The following is a 23422-nucleotide window of genomic DNA, read 5'->3' as shown; positions in this document are numbered from 1 at the left end:
ACTCACAGCTCTGCTCTAGCTCTTCAGAGACAAAGTGTGAGTAAATACATTTAATATAACAATAGTATTATAATAACAGTAATTACATATATAAAGTTTGCAGTCCCCTGCCCCACCCTACTATAATGCTTTGCATAGCTCTGCTTCCTGTGACATCTCAGAATGGAGTCACCAGGAACTCAAGTTAACCTGGCAGAGATGAGTCTTCTCAGGGAGAGTCAGGGGGTGGGGCAAAGGGGAGAACACAGGCTGTTGGGGAAGGGCTGACACGGACTGGTGTCCTGGGAGTATGCAGTGGCTCATAATGGGTAAGGACTGGATAAGGGATCATTTCCCCAACCTCAGGGTATGAAGGCAAGCAAATGTGGCCACTCTGGTTCCTGAAGGAAGGCACCTGGCTGGGGAGAGCTAGAGATAGCGGTAGCAGGGAAACACTGGTCGTGTGACCTCCTCTCCGTCCAGTAAGCAGAAGGAAGGAATTCAGTGGTCTTCCAGTCCTCCGCTAGGTTCCCCTGCCATCCCAGCCCAAAATGTGCAGAGAGGAGGGGCTGCAGCCAAGGTCCGGATCTTCTCTAGAAGCCAGGAGAGAAGAGGGAGATGGGATGGGCAGGGGGGCGGGTGGGGGTGAGGGGGGAGATTAGCTGTCTCCCAAGCAGCCTGGGGAAGGAAGGATGGTACGGGCAAGAGGGAAGGCTGTTGGATGTGGTAGAAAGGGATACTGACTCACCCAGTCACAGAGGCGTGGTGGGGTCACTCAGGGCTCGGGCATGACTCTGAGGGAAGAGAAACTGCAGTGAATTTAAAGGATAAGAAATGACCTCGTGCATATATCCTCCCCACCAAGCCTATCAATTAATTCACTTCTCTTTCCTCCCCAAAGTTCCTGAATTTGCTGATTTAATCCAAGTCTGATTTTCATCACTCCTGCACCGTGCTCCTTATTAAAGATTCCTTTTCACTTCTGACCTGGATCCCTCTCAGCCAGGCCTGGGAGAGAGGAGAAAGGCAGACTAGACAACATATCCATCCAACCTGTACCGTTGCTGGGAGCACACGCTCACTCATCCCCCTGCCCCTCATAGGTTGAATGATTACAAGAGACCACCCCATTCTCAGCCCTATTGCAGGGACTTACCTGCCGGGACAGCCCTAAGATCCCTCCACTGGCCAGAGTGGGAGTGCTGCTCCCAGGGCGTGGGGGTTGCAGGCTGGGGCTGTTTCTTGGTCCTGGGGACACATCTCCAGAAGAGTCAAGTGTTTCTGGGGCTGGAGGGGAAGCTAGGGTGAGAGCATGGTATAGAACCCCTCTAGATTACCTTAAGCAACCAAGCTGCTCCATCAGGGAAGGAAAAGCTCCATAGCAACAGGAAGCTGTAAGTCACCATAGCAATCCAGTTGCAAGAGAACCCCCCTACCAAGAGGCAGGAAATTGTCAGCAGCATCATTAGAGCAACCAGGGAAGAAGCGACAGGAAACTATAAGGATTGCCGTGGTGAACCAGGAGGGTACAACAGGAAGCTGAAGCAGTTTCCATAGAAACCCAAGGAGAGCTAGAGAGAGAGAGGTACAGAGGAAGTGCTTCTTAGCAACAGGCTGCTGTAAGCATCACCCTAGCAACCAGATGGAAGGCTCTTTTTGCAATGGGGAAGCTGTACATAGTTGTCATGGCAACTGGGCTACTTGGCCAGAGAAAGGAATTGCTCAGCAGCAAGCAGCCTGAACATCACCATGATGACCCAGCTGTTGGGAGCCACCCCTTGAGAGGTGCCTCACCCAGGGAAATTTGCTTGACGTCCAGATCCCAGGCCTCCTCCTCGACGCGGGCAGGCAGGGAGCAGGCTCCCGGTGAGAGACCGGGAAGGGAGGGGCCGGCATGCTCAAAGGATGACACGGCCACCGAGGCCCGGGTGCGGGCGGCTGCAGAGAGTGGGGGTGGAGGGGTGGGGTGCTGGTGTGGGAAAGCCCTCCTGGCTTCCTGAAATGACCCTCAGTCTCACAGAGGGCCTCCCAGTCAGTCCCCCAGTTTCTGGGAAGACATATCCATTCAGTACCCTTCCTTACTTTCCACCACGCCTCTGCACTGTGCCCTCACTCTCAGGGTCTTGACTTCTGGGGGCCACCCCCCAGCACTCTGGCCCTCACCTCTTCCAGTGAGCAGGGCACTCAGCGTCCGCTCCCCAAGGGCTTTGATGTCCAGGAAGGGTTTATTCCCAATGCCCATGGAGACCATCTGCTGCACTCGGAGCTCTAGGGAACAGAGACCCCGTTACCAACCTCTTTGCCCCTCCCCCACTATAGCCCAGGCGCTGTAATGGTTCCTTCTACACCTTCCCAGCTCTCATTCCTCCCTCTCATTCTTCTGCTATCTCATTACTCTTCCTGTTGACTGTTACAGTGTGGATGGTGATGGTGGTCCTCAACTTCTCCCTCAGTCATCTGTCTCTGCTATGTGCTGCATGCTGCCCATTTGGCATTCCAGCTTCTCTTCTGCTACTCACCTTCTTCCCTTTATCTTGCGCATGAAGAGCAAAACTCCCATGTTTACATACCTTTATGGTTTGTCAGGTGCTTCCATATGTCACCTTATTTAGTCCTAGTTCTAGCATACTAAGATGTAAATGTTGCTTTCCATTTTTCAGATGAGTAGAATGAGGTTCAGAGAATTAAAATGAAAACTAGCACCCCCCACAAAACAAAACAAACTAGTCCTGGTAACACAGCAAGTAAGTTCTGGAAGGCAGGTTCAGTGAGGTCTCTCATTCTCCTTCACCCAGCCATTTGCACTTTCTTCCCTGAAATCGGCTTTCCTTTTGGTACACGCCAGATTAATTTTTATCTTAGCAATCTCTCTCAAGTCAGAGCTGGAATCTTCCCATAAGTCATTCTCCATCCTACACCCTGTTCTCCCAGGCTGTCTCAACACTGTCCAGATAACCTCCTGCCATAACCTTGACCCCCAAGCACACCCTCTCCCAGCTCTGCCCAGTACCCTTGTTGTGGGCCGCCTGTCTCCATAGCAGCTGGGCGATAGAACTTGTCCACTTGAGTTTGATTTCTGGTGAGGCTGCCTGCAGTGTGTATGCCTCTCGTGCACGCCGCCGCCGGAACCACAACTCAAAGCAGAGCCCGCTGTCCCCGATGTTTTCTGTTAGCCCCATGTCGGCAGTCTGAGAGAGAGAGCGGAGGAGGGTGGGTGGGGACAGAGTGCGTCCTAGCTAGATGCTGCCACATGGAGAAGCACTACACTTAGTCTGGCATCTGGTAGACGCTCAGTAAATGTTTGCTCAACACCTACCATGTGCCAAGTGCTCTACATTTAGTCTTCATAACAACCACAATTTACAGAACGGGAGTGCCCAGAGACACAGCATCTTACCCAGGGGCTTATCACAGCTCATTAGAGAAAAAGAGTTCAAACCCACATCTACGTTATTCCAAACCTAGGCTCTTCCCTCTGTACTGGACTCTGCTGGACCTAGTGTAAGGGACAAATCTAGAAACCCTTAGGATCATGCCATGCAGCCTGATCTAGCTCCGGGCTGCTATTGATGTTTATCTGGATATCAGGGCTGTTAGGCTGTTTCCCTAAAGCAAGGCTTCCCTCCTCTTGGGTTCTTCAGCTCCAAGTTAAGCTATATTTATAGTGTCCTTTCTCCTCATCCCCCAGGGACATGCCCCCCCCCAACTCAGAAAGCATGCGTGTTCTCAGTGGGAAAGGTCCTCCTCCCTTCTGGGGTGGAATGCCTCATGCATCTTCTGCATGAATGATGAGGAATACCCCACAGAGCAGACCAATGACAGGGACTTCTGTCACCTCCACACCTTAACCGTTGTTTGATTCAGATTCTGAACCTGGCTAGGGACTGAGTTCTCAAGAACAGTATGACTTCCTGTCCCGTCCCGAGGTTTCTCAACCCCTCTGCCAGCCCCCAGGCATTGTACCTTAAAGGCTTGCTTGTAAACAAAGGTCTCTGATCCCCCCTCAGAGCCCTTGAGCTTGCTGAACAGGAGGAGATGCTCAAAGAGAAAGACGTGGCGAAAGCACTTCTTCCGGCCACAGATGACTGTGAAAGGGTCCCGGTGCAGGAGTTGTCCCTGCTCCTTCAGGTCCGTCTGGAGAAAGGAAGAGGAAAGGTCATTGGCCCTGGAGCACTTTCTATGTATTTTATAGGAGTAAAAATGGGATTTACAGGGCAAGGGGCCTAATGCACTGTTTCTCAGGAAGCCCTGGGCCTAGAATCCATCCACTAGTCACCATGCACAGCAGACCTGGCCTGACAGCACAGCCCTGCCTCTGAAGATGGAAGGTACATTACACAGTAGGGTTTATAGCCTCCAATGGGGAAGCCTTTGCATGCTGGGAACCAAAGCACCATTTTGCCCCAGGAAGAGAATCAGCGAAGAATTGAAGGGGCAAAAGGTCTACCCCAGGGGAGTAGGTTTCCAACCTGTTCTGGAACCTCAGGGCTGGAAAGAGACTAAGGAGAGGAAAATAAGGTGTGTGTTGACTGTTAAGATACAGAATGAAGTGCAGGGTAGATAGAGATAAGAATTAGGAAAGGAACAGGAAAGCGCAGGCAGATGTAGGATCACGGGATGTTGGGCAGGACTTAGCTTCTTTATTTATAGGTGAGGAAATTGAGGCCCAGTAAAGTTCAGGCCTTGATCAAAGCCATCCAGCTGGTTAGAAATTACAGCCTGGGGCCTCGTGAACTTGCATCCAGTTGTCTGGTCACCAGCCCACACTGCTTCTGAGGCCACAGGGCAAGGCAGTCTGAGCTGAGTGACTGGAGCCATGGCCTCACCTCGCAGCCACGCACCGCCTCCACAGCCAGCAGGTCTTTGCCACGAGTCTCCTGTTCCCGGAGCAGTTGCACGGCAGCCCCAAGGGCTTGGCGCTCAGAACTTAGTTCAGGTCCAGCTTCCCTTAGGAGCTCCTCCAGGAGCCGTCCATATCTGGCCAGCTGCTCCAGGGGCTGCTGCAAGGCCCGGGGCAGGTGAGGGCCTCCTTCCATGGAGCCCTAGTTTGGGGAGAAAACAGACCGCAATGAGGGGCAGGGCTGGAGCTGGTGGGAGCTGAGTTCTTTGGGGAAGAGGGGTGGTACCTCAGGCTTTTGGGAGTAGATCAAGCCCAGATAGAGCCAAAGGTAAGGTGAAAATCCTTTCCCTAGAAAAACATAGGTAGGCCTGCAGGAGATTCAGCTGTACCCTACATCTTGAAGGGGAGTGAAAACGGAATGCAAATACTCCCTTATACTCTCTGGCTTTCAACTTTTGAAGTCATTTTCACATCTTTTGACGTGAGGTCTTTTGATCCTCAGAGCACCCTGTTAGATACGGTGAATGTTGCCCCCATTTTAGCTATAGAAACAGGCCCAGAGAAACTCCTGCCCGAAGTCCCTCAGTGGACTGGGTAAGAACCCGGGCTTATTTGGCCTCCAATCCAGTGCTTGTCCCACCCTCAGCAATTCTGGGAGATTACTGGCGGGTGATGTCCCTGGGCACATCCAGGAAAGCTTTTTTTCCCTGAGAGATTTTGAGGTTGGGTGGATTTTAGGTCTTCCTGGCTCCTCCCCAGAAGGTTGCAGAAAAGGTTACCTTGGTTGGGGGGCTGAGGGCAGCCAGGCCATTCTCCAGTTTGTGCCGGTGCTTCACATACTGGGCGTAGAGGCTGAACTGGTCCCCCTGTGTCAGTAGGGAAGCAGTAAGTCATCCCTGGTGAGGCCCCACAGACAAGCCTCTCCCTTTCCTCCTCCACATCCTGTGTAGCACAGAGGATGGACAGGCCACCAGGGAGCACTCAGTCTGCCTGCAGAATGACAGGCTCCCATGGAGAGAGCGAAGGCCAGGGAGCACTTGACGGCAGGGACACAGCGGCTGAGTAGATGCAGAGGAGCGCAGCAAAGGGCACTAGGCCCCGGTGCCCTGAACCACACATTTTGGTGGGGGTGGGGGTGGGGTTGGGGGAGTGATACTGAGAAGGAGGGATGAGCAGGTGGCACAGGAGTGTGTGAAGGGAGAAGCCCTGAAAGTTTTAGAGGCTCACTCACATGGCGAAGGAAGCAGGCCCCTATGCGCAGGGGATGGCTAGCGCAGCCCTGCAGCTCCCGCAGAAAGTGTGTCCGGTGGAAACTGCGGAGCCTCTCCCGGGCACTCAGCGCAGCGGCCCAGGTGCCCCGCAGTTCAGGGGTCAGCTCAGGCCCGGGGGGTGGCACTGGCTCACTCAAGGTGGCCACATACTCCTGCTCACAGGCAATCAGCTCAGACACCAGACGCTGCTGGGCGCTGCAGGTACACCAAGGAGTGACAGAGGAGGTTGAGGCATGGAAGGATGTCACCACCCCAACAATCATATTCTGTCCATGCTGGGCAGCTGGGCCTACCTCGGGCACCAGCTAGGCTGGGCTCTCACCTGATGCTTCGCTTGCGTTCCATCCTGGGGGTGCCTACTCCCCAGGGTCCTTCTGGGCCCCCAGCCCGGCCCAGCAGCACGTGTTCCCGGGGTGAGCATGTCCTGTCCACCACCTCGGTGCTGGTGACCTCCAGGCCTCGGATGAGCACAGTCCTCGGCGGTCTGCCCTCTGCTTCTGGAGCCAGCTCGGGGCCCTCCTCCTCATAGTCCTCCCCACAGGGGGCCAGGGAGCAGTGGGACGGCGCTGCCCGCGGCCCAGGGCTGCTGGGCAGCAGCAGGGAGCTGAGGCTGGGTGAGGGGCTGTGGGGGCCCCGCTGGGCCCCCCCACTGCTGGCGCTGTCTGCCCGTCGTCGCCGGTGGCCCCGAGGACTCGCCTCCTCTCCCAGCTGTTGCTGAATCCTCCTCTCCAGCTCTTGGCAGCGGGCCCGGCAGCGGCCCCATTCTCGCAGGGCTGCGGGGCTGCCCAGGTCCAGGGCCAGGGCCCGCATCTCCTGGAAGGTGCCGGCGCTGGGCTCTGGGGCGCGCCGCAGGGCCAGGGCTGCCAGCACTGCCTCCCGACCTGGCCCTGCTCCTGCTAGCCTGGCAGAACCTTCGTCCACCCATTCATGTGCCTGCAAGGCCAAAGAGGTTGGGAATGGGGAGAGGAAGCAGTGAGGTCCTGTGCATCTCCCACATGGTGTCTGATGACAGCTCCTGTCCTCCTTTGCCGATGGCTTCCCAATGCCCATCACCCCCTAGTCCTCTCAGAACACCTCCCCTCACTGTCCCAGCATCACTGGCTAACTAACATGTCACTCTGAGCTGGTATGGAGACAGAGGAGCCTGGATGAAAGGATGGCTGATACTTACATAGAGTTTACAAGAGGCAGGCTCTGTACTAAGAGCTTTTCATATATTGCTCATGTAATCCTCGCCTGGCCCTGTATGGTAGGTGCCACGAGGCACACTCAGGTTTAGTATCTTGTCCCAAGTTATCCATCAAGTAGGTGGCAGAGCCAAGAGTCAAAGCCTAGGAGAGGGCCTCCTAAGTCCCTGCTTTTAAATCTACCCGATCAGCTTCTCCAGGCAGAAGAAAGCAAGAGGCTCACCACGTACCTGCTGGAAGAAGCGCTGTAGCCGCAGAGCCCGATGGAGGCCACTCTCAACCTGCTCTAGGCGCTGTTCAAAGATATCCAGAACCTTCTGGGAGGCAGTGTCCTCCTCCAGGGCCAGGGCCTCCCGTGCCTGAGCCAGGCGCTCCTGGAGAAGGGAGGCTGCGCTCAGATCCAGCCCTCAGTCCCAGTCAGTCTCCCCTTCCCTCCCCACCAGTCTCCTGTCACCTGCCTCTCCCCCCTACTTCTCACCTGAACCTCAGCGCTGAAAGCCCGGAATCGCAGCTCTGTCTCCTGCAGGGCAGACAGGGAGTCCCCAGGCACAGCGAAGCTCACCAGCTGCTCCTCCCCTGGGCCCGAGAGCCACTGGAGCACCTGAGGCAGACAGGGCGGGACAGCAGGGCCGTGAGGGAGAAGAGGGCCGTGCAGTGGAAAGGAAAGCTGAGATCCAGTTCCAGCTCCACCACCCCAATCCATAGAACCTTGGGTGAACTATTTCGTCTCAGCTGTAAAGTGGAAGGGATACCAGTGAATGGTGGTAGTTTCCGCAAGGGTCAAGTGAGAAAGTGATTTAGAGATCTTTGTAAAGTACCAGATGCAGGGGAGGCTGGGCTGGCAGGAGGGACTGAGGGAGGCATGTTAGGGTTCCAGGGCTATGCCTGGAGGTGAAATAGATAAAACTGGTGTGAGCTGGAGGCCGGATGAGGGGATGACCATCCTTTGGATACTGAGGGCCAGGAGAAATTTCACGTTCACAGAGCCTGGTGATGGGTGGGCAGGGGTCCCAGGGACCAGGTTTGGAGAGACAGCCCAGGCGTGTGTGTGTGTGTGTGTAGTAAGCCTTGTTATCATCCGCATTCTACACATGAGGACTTGGGAACTCAGATGCTTCAAGACTTGTCCAACATCTCACTCCTAGCAGAGCTAGAACTCAAGCTGAGCCCTTTGGACTCCAAATCCTGTGTGTTGACAGGTTTTAGACGGGGGTTGGCAGGGGCAGCTAATAAGCAAGCAAGCAAACAAACAGTAGGAGATACAAACCCTTGGATACTGGGATAGAAGGAGCCAATATGCAGAAATCTCAGGAACAGAGAGCTCAGCCTTCACCCTCCTTTGACATTGACCCCGAGATGACCTTTCCCCTGAGCCCACATGCAGGTCCATGACTTGTTCGCTCAACACACTTAGGGGCTAGGGACGGACAATCAGATTTCAAACCCCTCTACACCACAAGGTAGGGTGGAGAGCAAGTACCTATGGAGCGCTTAACCTCAGGAGAGAAGAATCAAGGTTCAGAGAAGCCAGATTTATCCCTGAATCTTCCCCACAGAGAGGCCTTGGTTTCCAAGGCATTTAGTGACTTTCACTGTCTCCTCCTAAGGTGGAGGGAGGGGGGACCTTTCTAGCCTCAGGTTTGGGGGATGACACTGCATAAGGAGTGGAGGGAGCTGGTATCCATAGACGTTTATTATTTTTAAGCTAAGGAGAGGCACTCACAATCAATTGGCTCTTCCCCAAATCCCCTAGGGCATCGAGCATCTCTCACAATCTCTAAGGATCCTTGATTAAACATCAACAGTTGGGGGGCGGGGGAGGGGTGGTGGGGAAGGTATAGCTCAGTGGTAGAGCACATGCTTAGCAGCACGAGGTACTGGGTACAATCCCTATTAAAAATAAATAAATAAATCTAATTACCTGCCCCCCCCCACCAAAAAAAAAGGGGGAAAAAAAGAAGGGAAACAAAAAAACCATTGGGAGTGAGGAATCTGGCTTCTCTTCTTTGCTGGGGCTGAGATGCTATCTCCCTCTTGATGACTCTCACACTGATGTCGATCAACCTCCAGGGCAGGTGAGGAGAGAAGGAAGGCCATTCAACCAAGCCAGGTTAGGAGAACAGCATCAACTGTTAAGTATCAGTGGAAAGAGGGTGCTGGATGCCGGGCCCCCAAGCTGAATAAGAGGCATGGTGGGGTCCTGGCTCACCTGCTGGAGTCGGTGCAAGCGTTGCCGCTGCTCCTGCTGTTGCACGTGGAGGTTGGAGAGACGCACCAGCTGGTGAATGGCTTCGTCCACCTCTTGATACAGTGTCGCTGGGCCTGGGCCCTCTAGCCTGGGAAAGAGGGTGGGAGGCAGAATGAACCATTGCCCTCATCAAGCCCTCCAACCCCATTCCATCCTTGCATCCCAACACGGGAGGTGGCACAGACTCCTGGGTTAGAGTATGGGTCTGGGTTTGAATCTCGACTCTACATTTACTGACTAACCTTGGCCAAGACATTGGACATTTCTGATCCTCCAAATCCCATTTTATAATCGTAACTAGCACCTAGGGATGTTGTGAGGGTTATGAGATGAGTGGAAAACCATGATATATCATCCCGATACCTGATTAAGTTTACTGGCAGCCATCTGCTGTGTCTCCATCCCCCCATCCACCTGCCCCTGCACACCTGTCCCTCCCTCGTACTTGCTGCTGTGGGTAGAGCGCAGCCTCATCAGGATGGCTCCCCCATCTCTCTGCAGCTCTGTCAGCCGGGGGTCTGCCAGCACCTTCTGTAGGGGCTCAGGCATTCCTGCCGCCTCCTAGGGGAGGAAGAAGCTGACAGTTGGAGTTCCACCAGAAGGCTCTGAGCCCAGCCCAGCCCCATCCTCACTCCATCCCCTTTTGTCCCATCTCACTTCATACCTCTCCCTCTGGCTCTGCTGCTCCCTCCAGTTCCTCAATGGCTTGCCTTACAGAGCCCAGCACACCTCGGCACAGGCGGCACAGCCTTGCCACTTCCTGAAACACACATGTGGGGATGGAGTCCAGGAGCGGGGTTTGGGATAAGGAGCCTAAACCCTAGGGTGGATGTGAAGCAGCCTCAGAGACTTTTGTGGAGGCAATACTGGGTTCGCTTTCTGACTTTGTTGCTTACTAACTGTATGACCATGGGCAGGTCCAGAAACCTTCCTGGACCTCAGTTTCCTCAACAGTAAAGTCATGATAAGACACACTGGATTTAAAGGTTTACAGAGCTGATGCTAGGTAAGCAGCTAGCATGAGCGTGGTACATTTCACAGCTTAGCAAACACGAGTCTCCTTTCCCTCATCTGCACTGGCTCTGCAGCCCGTAAAATCCTCCTCTCTGCCTATTCAGATCCACTTCCCCATTGATCCACAGTTTAGAGACCATGTTACAGATCCCTTTTAATACTTGGCTCAATTATATCACAGTTGCTGTTCTTTGCGGGCAAGGTACTTGAGGGTGAATGTTGGTGCAGGGAGCAGGTACGGAAAGGCACCATCTCCAGGAGTAAGGTACAGTAACTTGTTCAAGATCACAGGGACCCAGAACCAGCCTCTCTGACTCTTAGTTCTAGAAAGACATGGCTGCCTACTCTAGCCACTCTTATTCAATATAGTATTGAAAGTCCTACAGCAATGAGACCAAAAAAAAAAAAAAAAAAAAAGAGAGAGAGAGAGAGAAAGAAAGAAAGGAGAGAAATAAAAGATATCTAAGTTGAAAAGGAAGAAGTAAAATGGTTGCTATTTGCAGATGACATGATACTATATCTAGAAAATTCTAAAGATGCCACCAAAAAACTACTTGAGCTCATCAACGACTTCAGTAAAGTTGCAGGATAGAAAATTAACATACAGCAATCTGTTGCACTTGTATACTAACAGTGAACTACCAGAAAGAGAAATGAAGGAAACAATCCCATTTACCATGGCATCAAAAAGAATAAAATATATGGGAATAAACCAACCTAAGGAGGTAAAAGACCTTTACTTTTGGATATATCTCCTTAGGCAAGGGAAACAAAGGAAAAATAAGCAAATGAGATTACATCAAACTAAAACACTTTTGCACAATGAAGGAAACCATAAACAAAACAAAAAGGCTGCCTATTGAGTGGGAGATGATATTTGCAAATGATATATCCTATAAGGGGCTAATGTCCAAAATATACAAAGAACTCATACATTCAACATCAAAAAAACAAACAACCCAGTTGAAAAATGGGCAGAGGATCTGAATAGACATTATTCCAGAGAAGACATACAGATGGCCAACAGCACATGAAAAGATGGTCAAGAGAACTAATCATCCGGGAAACGCAAATCAAAACCACAGTAAGGTATCACCTCACACCTTTCAGAAAAACAAGGGTAGGTGAGGATGTGCAGAAGAGGGAACTCTCATGCTCTGTTAATGGGAATGTAAATTGGTACAGCCACTATGGACAACAGAATGGAGAGTCCTCAAAAAATTAAAAATAAAACTACCATATGATCTAGCAATTCCACTCCCAGGTGTTTATCCAAAGAAAGTGAAAACACTAACTAGAAAAGACATAAGCACCTCTATGTTAATTGCAGCATTATTCACAATAGCCAAGAAATGGAAGCAACTTAAGTTTCCACCAATAGATGAGAGGCTTAAAAAGATGTGGAATTATACATATGGTGGAATATTACTTGGCCATAAAAATGAAATATTGCCATTTGTGGCATGGATGGATCTAGAGGTATTATGCTAAGTGAAATAAGTCAGACAGAGAAAGGCAAATACTGTATGATTTTACTTCTATGTGGAATCTTCAAAACAAAACAAATGAATAAACATAACAAAACAGAGTTATATATACAGAGAAAAAACAAGTGCTTGCCAGAGGGGAGAGGGGTAGAGAGAAGAGAGAAATAGGTGGGGGAGATTAAGAGGTCCAAACTTCCAGTTGCAAAATAAATGAGCCATAGTATGAAATGCACAGTGGGGGGGAATATAGTCAATAATTCTGTAGTATCTTTGTATGGTGACAGATGGCAACTTGACATTGTGGTGATCACTTTGAAATGTATAGAAATATTGAATCACTATATTGTATACCAAGAAATAACAGTGTTGTAGGTCATTTATACCTCACAAACAAACAAACAAACAAACAAAACAAACTCATAAAGAAAGAGATCAGATTTATGGTTACCAGAGGTTGGAGATGAAGGAGAGGGGGGGAATTAGATGAAGATGGTCAAACGGTACAAATCTCCAGTCATAAGATAAGTAACTACTAGGGATGTAATGAACAACATGATAAATATAATTAACACGTGCTATATGTTATATATGGAAGTTGTAAAGAGCAAATCCTAAGAGTTCTCATCACAGGGAAAAAAATTTCTGTTTCTTTAATTCTGTGTCTATAGGAGATGATGGATGTTCACTAAACTAATTGTGGTAATCACTTCATGATGTATGTAAGTCAAATCTTTATGCTATACTCCTTAAATTTATACAGTGCTATATGTTAATTACATCTCAAAACCGGAAGAAAAAATAATTTATTTAACATACATCCCATTTAACATAACATCCCATCTCCCTAGTAGCCCAGGGTACATAAACAATATTTTGCTAATAAATATTTGGAATTGAACGCACTCATTAATACTTGTTGAATGGTGAACCTTAAACACTTATTGAATTGAATGGAAGGGAAGCCACTTTTTCCCAACCCCTTGGTCATGTCTCAGATCTGCCCCTCTTTCCTAGAATGTCCTCTGCCGGGTCACTCCTAGTTTTCAGTGTCCTGGGTGGGGGAGGTGGAACTTACCTGGTGTGTCTCTACCCAGTAGCTGGGAGAGGGCTCTCTGTGACCTCCCAAGTCCCACTGCAGCTCCTCTGGCTTGGCCACTCTTTTCAGATCACTCTCTGACAGCATTTCAGCACTCTGTAGACATGTAAAGGCAGGTGGTTTCTGGACTGGGCACCTAGGGATGCAGGGACTGGCGTGGGGCTCCAGCCAGCCTCTTCTCTACCCACTACTGATGGGGACTAGGTGGGAGTGAGGGGCTCAAACCTGAAATCCATGGAATTCAGTTGTCGGGTCATCATGAGTGAGAAGCGTCAGCCGCTGAATGAGGGGAGGGTCTCCCGAGTCCTGAAGGCAAAGAAGAATAACCCTAAACTCTGGGCAGCTGGATGGCCCTGAATGGCCACTAGGGAAGAGTTAGGATACAGGAGAAGTACCGCATCAAGGAGTTGATTACCTGAAGTTGACTCAGGACAGGAATGAGTGCTGGAGGCAGTTGGGGTGACTTGCGAAGGTCCAGCAGGACAGACAGCCCTAGCATCTGTAGATCAGGCCTGTGGAGGCAGGAAGAGCCAAGGATGCTTTGTGTGCTTGCGTGTGTGTGTGTGTGTGCGTGCGTGTGCGTGTATTGGGGGGATAACGGCATAGGGTCTAGTTTTAGTGTTACTCATCCTCAGAACTTAGCTCCTGGTGATTGGTAAAAGTCTGGGATGTATGTCCAAGAGGTGGTGACCTAGCAATTAGAGTCTATATTCACGTGGCTACAGGGTCATGGGATCAGGGTTTGGAAATTAGAAATTCTGTGCTCTGGATGGGTATGAGCTCAATGCCAGCACATAGTATGCTGCCTAACAGGTTCTGGTGCTCAAGAAATAGTTGTTGAATGACTAAATCAAAGTTCTGATAATCTAGGTAGTGTCTTAGGGTATTGAAAGTCAGTGTGGATTTTGAGGACTGCTGAAGATACTCTCCAAGTCAGAGGTCAATGCCTTGACAATCGGAGGGTGGAAGAACAGGGTGTCTTAGAGGTCAGGAGTTGGGTGTGCTGAAGAGAGAGGAGGTCAGGGTCTCCGTGACCCAGGAGGTTACTGTGTAAGGTGCTGGCGCTGAGCCTCGGTTACCTGAGCAGGGAGTGGAGGTAGTGAAGAGCAGTGCCCAGCATGTCTCGGGAGGGTGGGGGCTCCTCAGGAGGGCACGGTGGGGTGATGGTCAGCAGAGCTCGCCCACTCTGGTCCACCCCTCCTGGGGACACAAAACGGCCAGGCTGTCCTGGCTGGGGGCAGGCCTTGGCTACCTCCCATCCACCCTGCCCCCCTCTACAGCCCACCCCGGAGGCTTCTCTCTCCTCCACTCCTTTAACTGCAGCCACTGCTGCCCACTGACCAGTCAGGACTAGGAATCCAGATGCCATCAGGTCCCAAGCTACATCAGGGTCATCAGAGATGGAGACCGGAAGGGCGTCTTCTGGGATGCTGTCCCCTTTTACTTCCTGCATTGTCTCTAGGGATGGTGCTGGGGGGTCAGAGAGGAACCCTTCTGGAACGGTGGGTCCTGCAGACACAGGCAGAGCTATGAGCCTGAAGTAAGGACATGTCTGGCTGTTCCATGCCCAGCATCACCCCTGCTCTTCCTCCAGCCCCCTTTCCTAGGCCCCACCTACCCTGGCCCTTGCTTTGTCATCTCACCTGCCACGCACACCAGGTTTGGCTCCTCCTGCTCTCTTTCTCTGGCCCTCTCTTCCACAGGCCCACAGGCTTCTGGGGGCTGAGGCTCTTTTTCATCTGCATGTTTGAGCTCCACTTTCGGCTCCGACTCTTGCTTCCCAGGGCCTTCACACTCCTCTTTATCTGGGCTGCACCCTGAAAGCTCATGTTCATTTGGTGGGGGCAGATTACCAAGGGCTTCCTGGTGGTTGGTCTCCTCCTTGTCCCCAGGGCTTAATGGGGCACTGTCCCCTCCTCGGTTAAGAGCCCCTCTGCCAGCAGCTCGCTTCTTTCTCCGGTTTCCTTTGCCTGTTCTCCGAGGAGTGCCCGGCAGCCCTTCGGCCCCCTGGCCTGCTCCTCCTCCAACATCCCCTGGCCTCAGGAGGCAAGACTCAGAGGCTTCCCCCAGCACCTCTGCTGGGGGCTCAGATACTTCCAGGGCTACTGCCTCTAGGAGAGCCTCAGCTCCCGAGGGAGACCCAGGGGAGGCTCCAGTGCTGCTCCCCTCACCAGGTGGGCGTGCTCCATCTTGGTCCCGAGGCCCCAGACCTTTCTGGTGCATCCATGCCCGGTGTCTCCGGTGCCGGCCCTTCCCTCCAGCACCCTTGCGTGTGGGTACCGTCCGGGTCCTGGAGAGGCCCGAGGAGCCCTCGGCATCCGTGGGGCTCCCCATTGCAGGCAGTGTCACCTCCAGCAGCTCCACATACTCGCCCTCAGGTCCTTCAGCAGGGGCATTGTGTCCATCCCCGGGACTCCGGGTGCCCAGGGCCTCCTCAGGGAGTGGGGGGCTGGGGAGCCCTGGGGGTCCGGAGGGCAGCTCTGGGGGTAGCGTGCTTGGCTGATGTCCAACCATGAGGCCTCCTTTGTGCACAAACCGAGGGCAGATGAGCTCGGCCCAGGGCAGCCGCTGGATCCCAGAGGGCGCAGACAGTAGGCAGGTGCTGAGGCGACCTGTTGGCCGGTCCTTATTGATGCCTTGTAGCCACTCAGGTGTGAACAGGTAGGCACAAGCCTCATTGGGCACAGGCAGCTCCTGCACTCGCCCACCCCCTGGGGCCAGGCACTTGAGTGCCAGGCGGGGTGCTTGTGCTGCCGAGGGCACCACTTGCAGGTAGAAGTCTCCCGGGCGCAGCAGCTGCCAGGGTAGGGCTGCCAGCTGCACCACCACCTGCTCGTGCAAGCAGAGGGGCCAGCCCTCGTGGAAGAAGAGGAAACCGCTGTACTGGGCCTGGAGAGAGAGGTGGCAGGCTGTGCTCAGGCCTCTGCTGATGAAACCAGCAGAAGGCGGCAGTCAGAATGGGACTACCTTAGGCAGGAGTGGCCTTATGCCTGGGGGATTATAACCTCTGGGGAGCAGGAGGGGCTATCTTGGGGTATTCCTGGGACAGAGGAAAGGATGGGGACTGATCAGTTTTCTGGTGGTAGGAAGCTTCTCTCAGAAGCTAGTTCCATGAGTGGGAGGGTAAGAACTGAGCCATTATAAAGACACGGTCAGCAGATGCCATTGTCTTGGAGGAGTCAGAGATTCTTAAGAGGTCTTTTATCTGTAGAAGTAATACTGTTGAGTCATATCTGGGGGAGTTAGCTCGTGAAAAATTGATATGAGGGGGAAACGTCTGGAATTGGGTCTGGAGGGTCAGGGTCTTTGGGAGTTGATGTTTCTTAGGGGTCAATATTTGGGGAAGATGAGTGTCTGTGTGTTAGTATCTGAGCCATCATTGCTTCTGCAGGGATCAGTATCGGGGTGGCAGCGTCTCTGCATGGGGGGAAATTAATCAGTCTGGCCGGTCTCTGGGGTGAGGCAGTGGATCTTAGAGGAGATAGAACAGGGATGCGTTCACTCACACAGGCTTCCTGCTGGACCTTGGCAAGCAGGTGCTTCGCAGGCACCAAGAAATCCAGCGTGTATCTCAGTGCATCCTCCCGGTAAGTCCTCTCCACCACCTGGAACACCTGGCCCAACAGTGTGGGAGCTGTTGCCTCGAAGGGTGGGTACAGGGCGGCCAGAGTACTCTGCACACAGTCCTCCACTGGCTCAGGCTCCTGGGAGAGACAGGACCAGGCTGCAGATCACTAGAGCTCACCCAAGCATGGCTCCTTGGAGGCCAGCTGTGTTCCCCAGGGGCCCCATCATGCACAAAGTGTGTGCAGAGAGACGGCAGTCAGTAAACGCTGGTTGAAGGAGCAGGAGATGGGAGTGGGGCTGGGCCAGTTGGAGTGCACAGGCCTTGCAGTGTACTCCCTCTGAGAGCTCTGAGACCTTGGCTTTCGAGATGTGGGGAGACTTTTTTCAGGAATGTCTCTGATCAGGGCCAAACCTGATTCCTGTAAAAAAGGGCGACTGCATAGGTTCTCCTGAGAAAGAGATATATTCCCTGGACCATCAGGGAAGTTACTGATGGCTGAGAGCTCTGGAGGGAGCTCTTTTACACAGCTGTCCTACAAGTCCCTCCGCACAGGACCTACCATCCAGAGACCCCCATTTAAAGTGGAAGTGCCACCACCCATGAACAGTCATATGCTGGAGACGGTCACCGGGTGAGAAGAAGGAGGACTGAAGGGCTCTCTGTCTCGAGTCTTTCTAGCCCCATTCCCTCTCCCACAGTGGTTAGAAAGCAATCACCCATTTTCAGAGCATGTGGAATTGGGTTACAAAGACCTGGGTGGGGACAGCTGAAAGAGGAAAAAGTCACAAAAGGAACTTGTAGGGAAGGGAGGAGGAGGCCTTGCTGGTATGTACTGGAGCTGAAATCTTTTCTGATTCCTGTAGGGCCTCCCCACCAACCTCCACCAGGAGCCACTGTCTCAGAAGCCTCAGCCTTGCTTCCTCCAGACCCGCCTCCCGAAGTGAATCAGTCGGATATCTTTCTCCATCTCCCCGGAAAAAACTACCCTTCGGGCTATTCATTTGCAAACTTATTTCTCTTTCAAGGTGGCTTTGAAATTTCTTTTATCAGATTTCTCTGTTGTAACCAGGCAAAGGGATGGTCACTGAAGTGTTTATCTAGTTCTCTACTCCCAATTGCCTCCCCTCCATTCCACCCCCGCACCGCCTTTGCCCTGAGGACAAAACTGCATATTTTACTTTTGAGTTCTTCCAGCCAGAGTTGCCCGCCTGTCCCGACCGTCTGAGAAGCTAGGCAGCCACTCCAGAGACAGACATTCAGTGCGTCAGCACAGAGACCCGGCCCCAAGGTGTGTGGGCGAGCAGACAGACCCCCCCAGTGTTCCGGGGACCCGGCCAGCGCCGGGAGCGTAGGTCGGGGGAGGGTGGAGCTGGGCGGGGTGGTGGGGGGAGGCAGAGTGGGCCGCCGCTCGGAGGCCTGGAAGGGGGAGCTTGAGCTGGAGCAGCAAGGCAGCTGCAACCCATTAGGGGCGGTGAGCTCATGGCTGAGCGAGAGTCTCAGCCACAGGAAACGGCAGCGGCAGGAGGGGAGGAGTGGTCTGGGGTGGGAGGCGGCGAGCTGGAGCTCGGAGACCGGGCCTCCCGCCGGCCGGGACCAAAAAGAAGACCAGAGAGACTGAGTCAGCTCTCCCTGGCCCAGTTCCTCTTTCTTCTTGTTCCAGCGTCCCTGCCAGGGGGTGCCCTTCCTTCTGTATTGGAACAGCCCCGGTAGTGCCCCTCCCCCTCCTCCACTCCCTGCGGTGAGCGCCCCCTGGCCGGGCCTCTCCCCCTCCTCCACTCCCTGCTGTGAGCGCCCCCTTGGCCTTGCCTCCCCCATCCGTCCCGCAGTGGGCGCTCTCCTTGGCAGTGCCCACTGCTGCAGTGATTCTTCAGATAGTACTTTTGGAATGAAAGTTCACAGGATAGTGTCCACTCCTGTTGGTACGGGCTTCCCTTCTTTAACAGTGCCCTCCCGCTTCCTGTGCCCTGAGTTGCTGCTGCCAGGGTCCCCAACCCGCTGCAGGGAGCTCCCGCCAATGTTCCCTCCCTTCTGCAGCAGAAATGCTTTGAGACAGTTCTTCTGTTCCCTGCAGCGTGAGCACTTCTCCCCTCACCGCATCTCTGGTCTGCTCTGGCAACGTCAAGCCGCCTGGCAACTGTGAGCCCCCTCCCCACTGTCCACTACTCTGAGGCAGCCTCTCTTTCTCCGCGGGAATTTCCCTTTTTGGCCAGGTCCCTGGCCCCTGCCCAGCCACAGCTGTGGCCGGTCCCCCAGGGCCGGATGGGTGGGCCCGGCTCACCGGGCTGGGGAATGGGATGGAAAATGGTGGTTCCAGGCAGGTCAGTTCTCATAACCCGAGGCCGGGCCCCTTCCAGGGCCGCTGCAGCACAAACCCACAGGGGTCTCCCGCGGGTAAGGAACTGAGACCGAGAGGGGGAGGGAAGATCCTGCAAAGGAAGGCACAGGTCAGGACAGAGGAGGGCGAGGGGAGGTGTGTGGATTGGAGGGTGGGGTGGGGGAACCAAAGGGAGGATGGGGGAGGGGGCGGAGAAGAAGAGAAAGAAAGAAGTGAGGTTAATACCCAGTGGGGACAGAGCCAGACAGTGGGGCATACAGACAGATCAAAGAAAAGAAGGGGGGATGGGAGGGAGGAGAGTCCCAGGAGCGCTCAAGAGTTCCAAGCAGGAGCAAGAGGCACCAAGCAGGGGGCTGGAGATCTGGAGCGGGCTGCGGGAAGGCGGAGGGGACACGGGGTTGCGACGCGGGACTCACCATGGCTCGGCGCGGGGCCGCGTCCGACGCTCGGGCGGGCGGGCGGGGCCGGGCGCGCTGCCGCCTCCCTCCCGCCGCTCGTGTCTCGCTGGGTCTGGCCAGGGGACAGCTCCGGCCGCGGTGGCGGCTCGGTCCGCTCGGGCTCCCAGGCCGCGGGGCCCCGCCAGGGAGGGTCGAGACGGCCGCCCCTCCCCGCCCCGCCCTTCAGTGCCCGCCTCTCGCTCCGCGCCGGACCCCCTGCCGGGACTCCCTCTAACCGCGCCGAGCCTCTGGCAGCTCCCCGGACGCCCCCAGCGGATCTGCCCCGCTCTCCCGCAATCACCTTCCTCCTCCCGCCTGCCCTCCAGCGGGTAGCCGTCCCTGACCCTTGGAGGCCCGTGCCGCCTAGGATGCCCCTCTTTTCCCGCCACCGCCTCGCTCCCTACGGGATCAGTTTAGTCTTAGCAAGGGACAGTCCAGAGGTTGGGGCGTGTATGAATTTCCTGGCGTCCCCAGCCTAAGACTGGAGTCGTTTGGTAGCTGGAAGCCTCCCAACTTTAACTCGCCTGGGAACCTCTTTTCCCCTTAGTTGCCAGACTTCGGCAGCACCTGGAGTTCAGAAGAGACCCTCCCAGGCCCCTGCCCGCCTCCGGTGGAGCAGAGGGCAGGGAAATCGGGGGATTCCTCCCACTCTCCAGGGGCTTGCCCGCCCTCCTCGTTCCCCTCCCATCTCCTCCGGCTCCGAGCCTTCGGGCTCCGACAATGGGCTCCTCTGTGCGGCCAGGGGAGGGCGGGGGCGGGGGGGAATTAGGGAGCGGTGAAGGCTTGGGGAGGGGGTGGACGTCGAGGCTGAATGTGCGCAGGGTCCCGGGATCAGGATCCTCCTGTAGGGGCAGGCACTTCGGCTGACGTTTTCTGAGTTCTTTCCTCTCTGCCCCTTCCCCTCCGCATCCCCTATCTCTCCCCTAGCTAGCGGAGGGAAGAGTCCCATTCAGCCCCACGGTCGGATACTGGAAGCCAGACTCTTCCTTCTTGTGGGGTGGCAATGGAGTCTCCCAGGGCCGCTAGGGCTCGTGGCGGTGGGGATGGCTATCTGAAGCAGTAGACAAAAGGGGTGGGCTAGTTAAGAAAGTTCTACCCTCATCCATCCTCCACCGCTTCTGGATGGGAAATGAAGCCGTGTCGAGGGTTCCCCAGGAGGGGTGGGGGAGGCTTAGGCATAGCAAAGAGATGCCGTGCTCCTCTCCAACTTTGAGCAGGCACTGGAAAGTGGGAGTGGGAGGCGTGGGAAGGGGACGCTTCCAAAAGGTGAGCATTTGAGAAGATCGGAAAGCCAAACAGACCCCGGAGAGGGACGTAAAGGCGTATGCCACTGCAGCTGGGAGGTGACGTTTGGAAAACGTCCTGCCAGTGGACGCAGCTGCGACGAGGCCAGGAGGCCAGAGCCTCTTCGCAGTCTTCGAAACAGCGCGGGACCGAGGGGGGGAGGCGTCACCTAGGTGATGAGCTCTTCTCTCACCTCCTCAGAACTCTGATCTCAGCCCTTTCTCCACTCCTGCAGTCTGGAAGAGAGGAAAAAGAAAATGTTCATCCTTCTTGGAGGCAAGACATCTCTCTGCTCCATGGCATCAAAAAAAAAAAAAAATCCAGGGCAGCAAACCTCAGGGACAGTCTTCCCAGCAGAGTTAGAGACGAGGAGCTGGAACTCTTTCCCATCAATGGGTCATCCAGACTCTCCAGCTTCCTTATAATTAGTGCTGAGAACTAGGAGAGTGAGATTTTGCTACCCCCTGGTGTCCACTCTGAAAATGCTGCCCAGTGGTGGGTTACCAGAATTTAGCAAACTTTCTTTGGGGTATATTATTGAACTTTATTCACTTGGTTCAAACCCAGCTTACCCATTCCCAGTGTTGACAGAGAGTCTGAACCTTCCTTTACCAGGTCTTGCATTCTTTATACTCATTGTTTGGGGAATGGTTTGTAGAATCCACGTTTCCCACAACTAGGAAGTGGCATGTAAATTAAGCTGGCTATTAGGAGCTAGTGAACTCCTGGGAAAAAAAGGAGTGGATCAATTTTTCACCCCATGGGAAAAAGGAAGTCACTGAAAGTTTTTGAGCCTAGGGGTGAGGGATTTTGGATGCAAAGTCTGGGAGCCAGTTATTCCTTTCTTGGAGTTTAAATCTGTGCTAAATTAGAAAGGTTTATTTTATTAAGTAAGGTGACAGATATGCTTATAGTGTTTAAATACCACTATCTCCAAGAATCCAGGCTCTTCCCTAAAAGTGGGTATATGCGTGTGGTGCATGTGTGTGTCTGTACAAGGAAATGTATGTCTGTACAAGGAAGTGTGTGTTAATGTGTATGTTTTGGGGAGATGTGAAGTGAAAAGATTATAATGGAGGAATTAGAGACAGGGAGTTGACCTGTCTTAAAAGCCCTCCCCTGCATTTACAAACAGTTCTCACTTTATTTCACCAATTTCAGATTCTTTGGAGCTTATCAAACTCCCATTTTACAGGTGAAATTATGGTGTGTTGAAATGTAAAAACTTGCTGTAAGCTACTCAGGAAGTGGAGAAGTCAGGATTTGAATCCAAGCAGTCTGACACCAGAGCCTTCATTCTCCACCACTAAGTTACAGGGCCTGGTTATACAGTCCAGGCTCATCCTAAAATAAGTAATAGTTAAAATAATCCCCAAGAAATTTCTAATATGGATCTTATGGGGAAGTAATGTTATGCAAACATGAAAAAAGGTGAAAGAAATATTTGTGTCTGTAATGTTTATTACCCGGCTTATATGCACCGAGAGATGTAATGGCCAGTTCTGCATAGGACTGGGGCTTGAGGCTGCTCACTCTTTGTCCACTAGGAGAGCGGCTGTGAGCAGGCCTCTGCTTGAGCTCCATGCCTCAAGGAAAGGAGGAATTACTGAAGGACCACAAAGGGGAATTTTGGGGACAGGAAGGGACAGACTTGAGAGAACGTGTTCTTGTTACTTGTGCTTTCCAAAAGAAATTGGGGGCCAAACCAGTTAATTCTATTTTTTGTTTAATTTCCCCTTAGTTTTGGTTTTATTTTATTGGTAATATTCCTTTAAATATATACAACTTGTCTGCTCTGAACTAGGTGTCACCAGAGCCCACATCAGCACCAACTGGCCTGTGTTAGTGCATTAGTTTCCATACTGGTCTACACGCTCTGCTTCTGCTGCCTGGGAAGCCATTCTCTGCACCCTTGCCAGAGTGATCTTCTGAAAAACCCAATCAGATCACGTCAACCCTTTCTAATGGCCTCCAATTTGCATCATGACTCCTTTTCCCCATCTCTCCAGCCTCATCTCTTAGCATTCCCCTGTTGCGGGAAGCCACTAGTGACCCTCCAGCCACAGTGGCCTTCTTACAATTCTTTACACAGGCCTTGCTTATTCCTGATTCAGAGCCTTCTTACTCTCCCTTCTACCTAGAGCCTTCGTTTCACAATTCTAGGAGCTGGCTGTCATCCTTTGGGTCCTAACTAAAGTGTTGCATTCTCCAGTGTCTTCCATGACCTAAAGTGACCTCTCACCTGTTGTCCCTCCCAATAATGTTATTTTGTTTGTTTGTTTGTTTTCTTTTCTTCACAGCCTTTATCTCTATTTGATTATATATTCATTTGTTTATTTCCTGTCTCTTGTAACAGGCCCACCTCTGCCACCATATATCATTTGAAAATAAGCTTCATGAAGTCAAGGACCTTGTCTCTTTTGCCACTGTTGTATCCTAGATAGTGTATGACCCAGAATATGGGGAGCAGAAATCCCTATGTGACAGGAATGGTGGTAGGAAAAAGTGAGGGGTAAAAATCAAGGGAGAGTAGAGAGGCCGAGGCCAAGGCTTGGAGTCCAATGCTTAGCTTTTTATTTTTCTTCCTGGACATAGCCCTCACAAGTTCTTTGTCTGTTGGTTGATATTTGTAAGTGGAAAATACATAGAACAGAATTAAAAGCAAACGTGGGGTGC

At 52.9% G+C, this 23422-nt stretch overlaps 1 protein-coding gene across 1 annotated transcript; it reads right to left on the bottom strand.

Annotated features, from left to right (window-relative positions):
- Positions 1–35: 35 nt before the first annotated feature.
- Positions 36–20384, bottom strand: ARHGEF40 (Rho guanine nucleotide exchange factor 40). The gene is made up of 24 exons (XM_015251568.3): positions 19442–20384; positions 16629–16826; positions 14766–16011; positions 14464–14631; positions 14202–14322; positions 13538–13634; positions 13348–13428; positions 13102–13218; positions 10190–10285; positions 9971–10086; positions 9487–9613; positions 7756–7878; positions 7508–7651; positions 6413–7023; positions 6051–6285; positions 5599–5685; positions 4806–5021; positions 3943–4113; positions 2990–3167; positions 2143–2247; positions 1774–1917; positions 1136–1266; positions 728–773; positions 36–572 (listed from the first exon to the last, which is right to left on the bottom strand). The coding sequence occupies exons 1-23, from the start codon at positions 19442–19444 to the stop codon at positions 732–734; spliced, it is 4557 nt and encodes a 1518-aa protein (XP_015107054.2). The 5' UTR covers positions 19445–20384; the 3' UTR covers positions 36–572; positions 728–731.
- Between the last annotated feature and the right edge of the window lie 3038 nt (positions 20385–23422).

The sequence above is a fragment of the Vicugna pacos genome, chromosome 6 (genome assembly GCF_048564905.1).
Source record: "Vicugna pacos chromosome 6, VicPac4, whole genome shotgun sequence".
Lineage (NCBI taxonomy): Eukaryota > Metazoa > Chordata > Mammalia > Artiodactyla > Camelidae > Vicugna > Vicugna pacos.
This window is presented reverse-complemented; position numbering and strand designations above follow the sequence as displayed.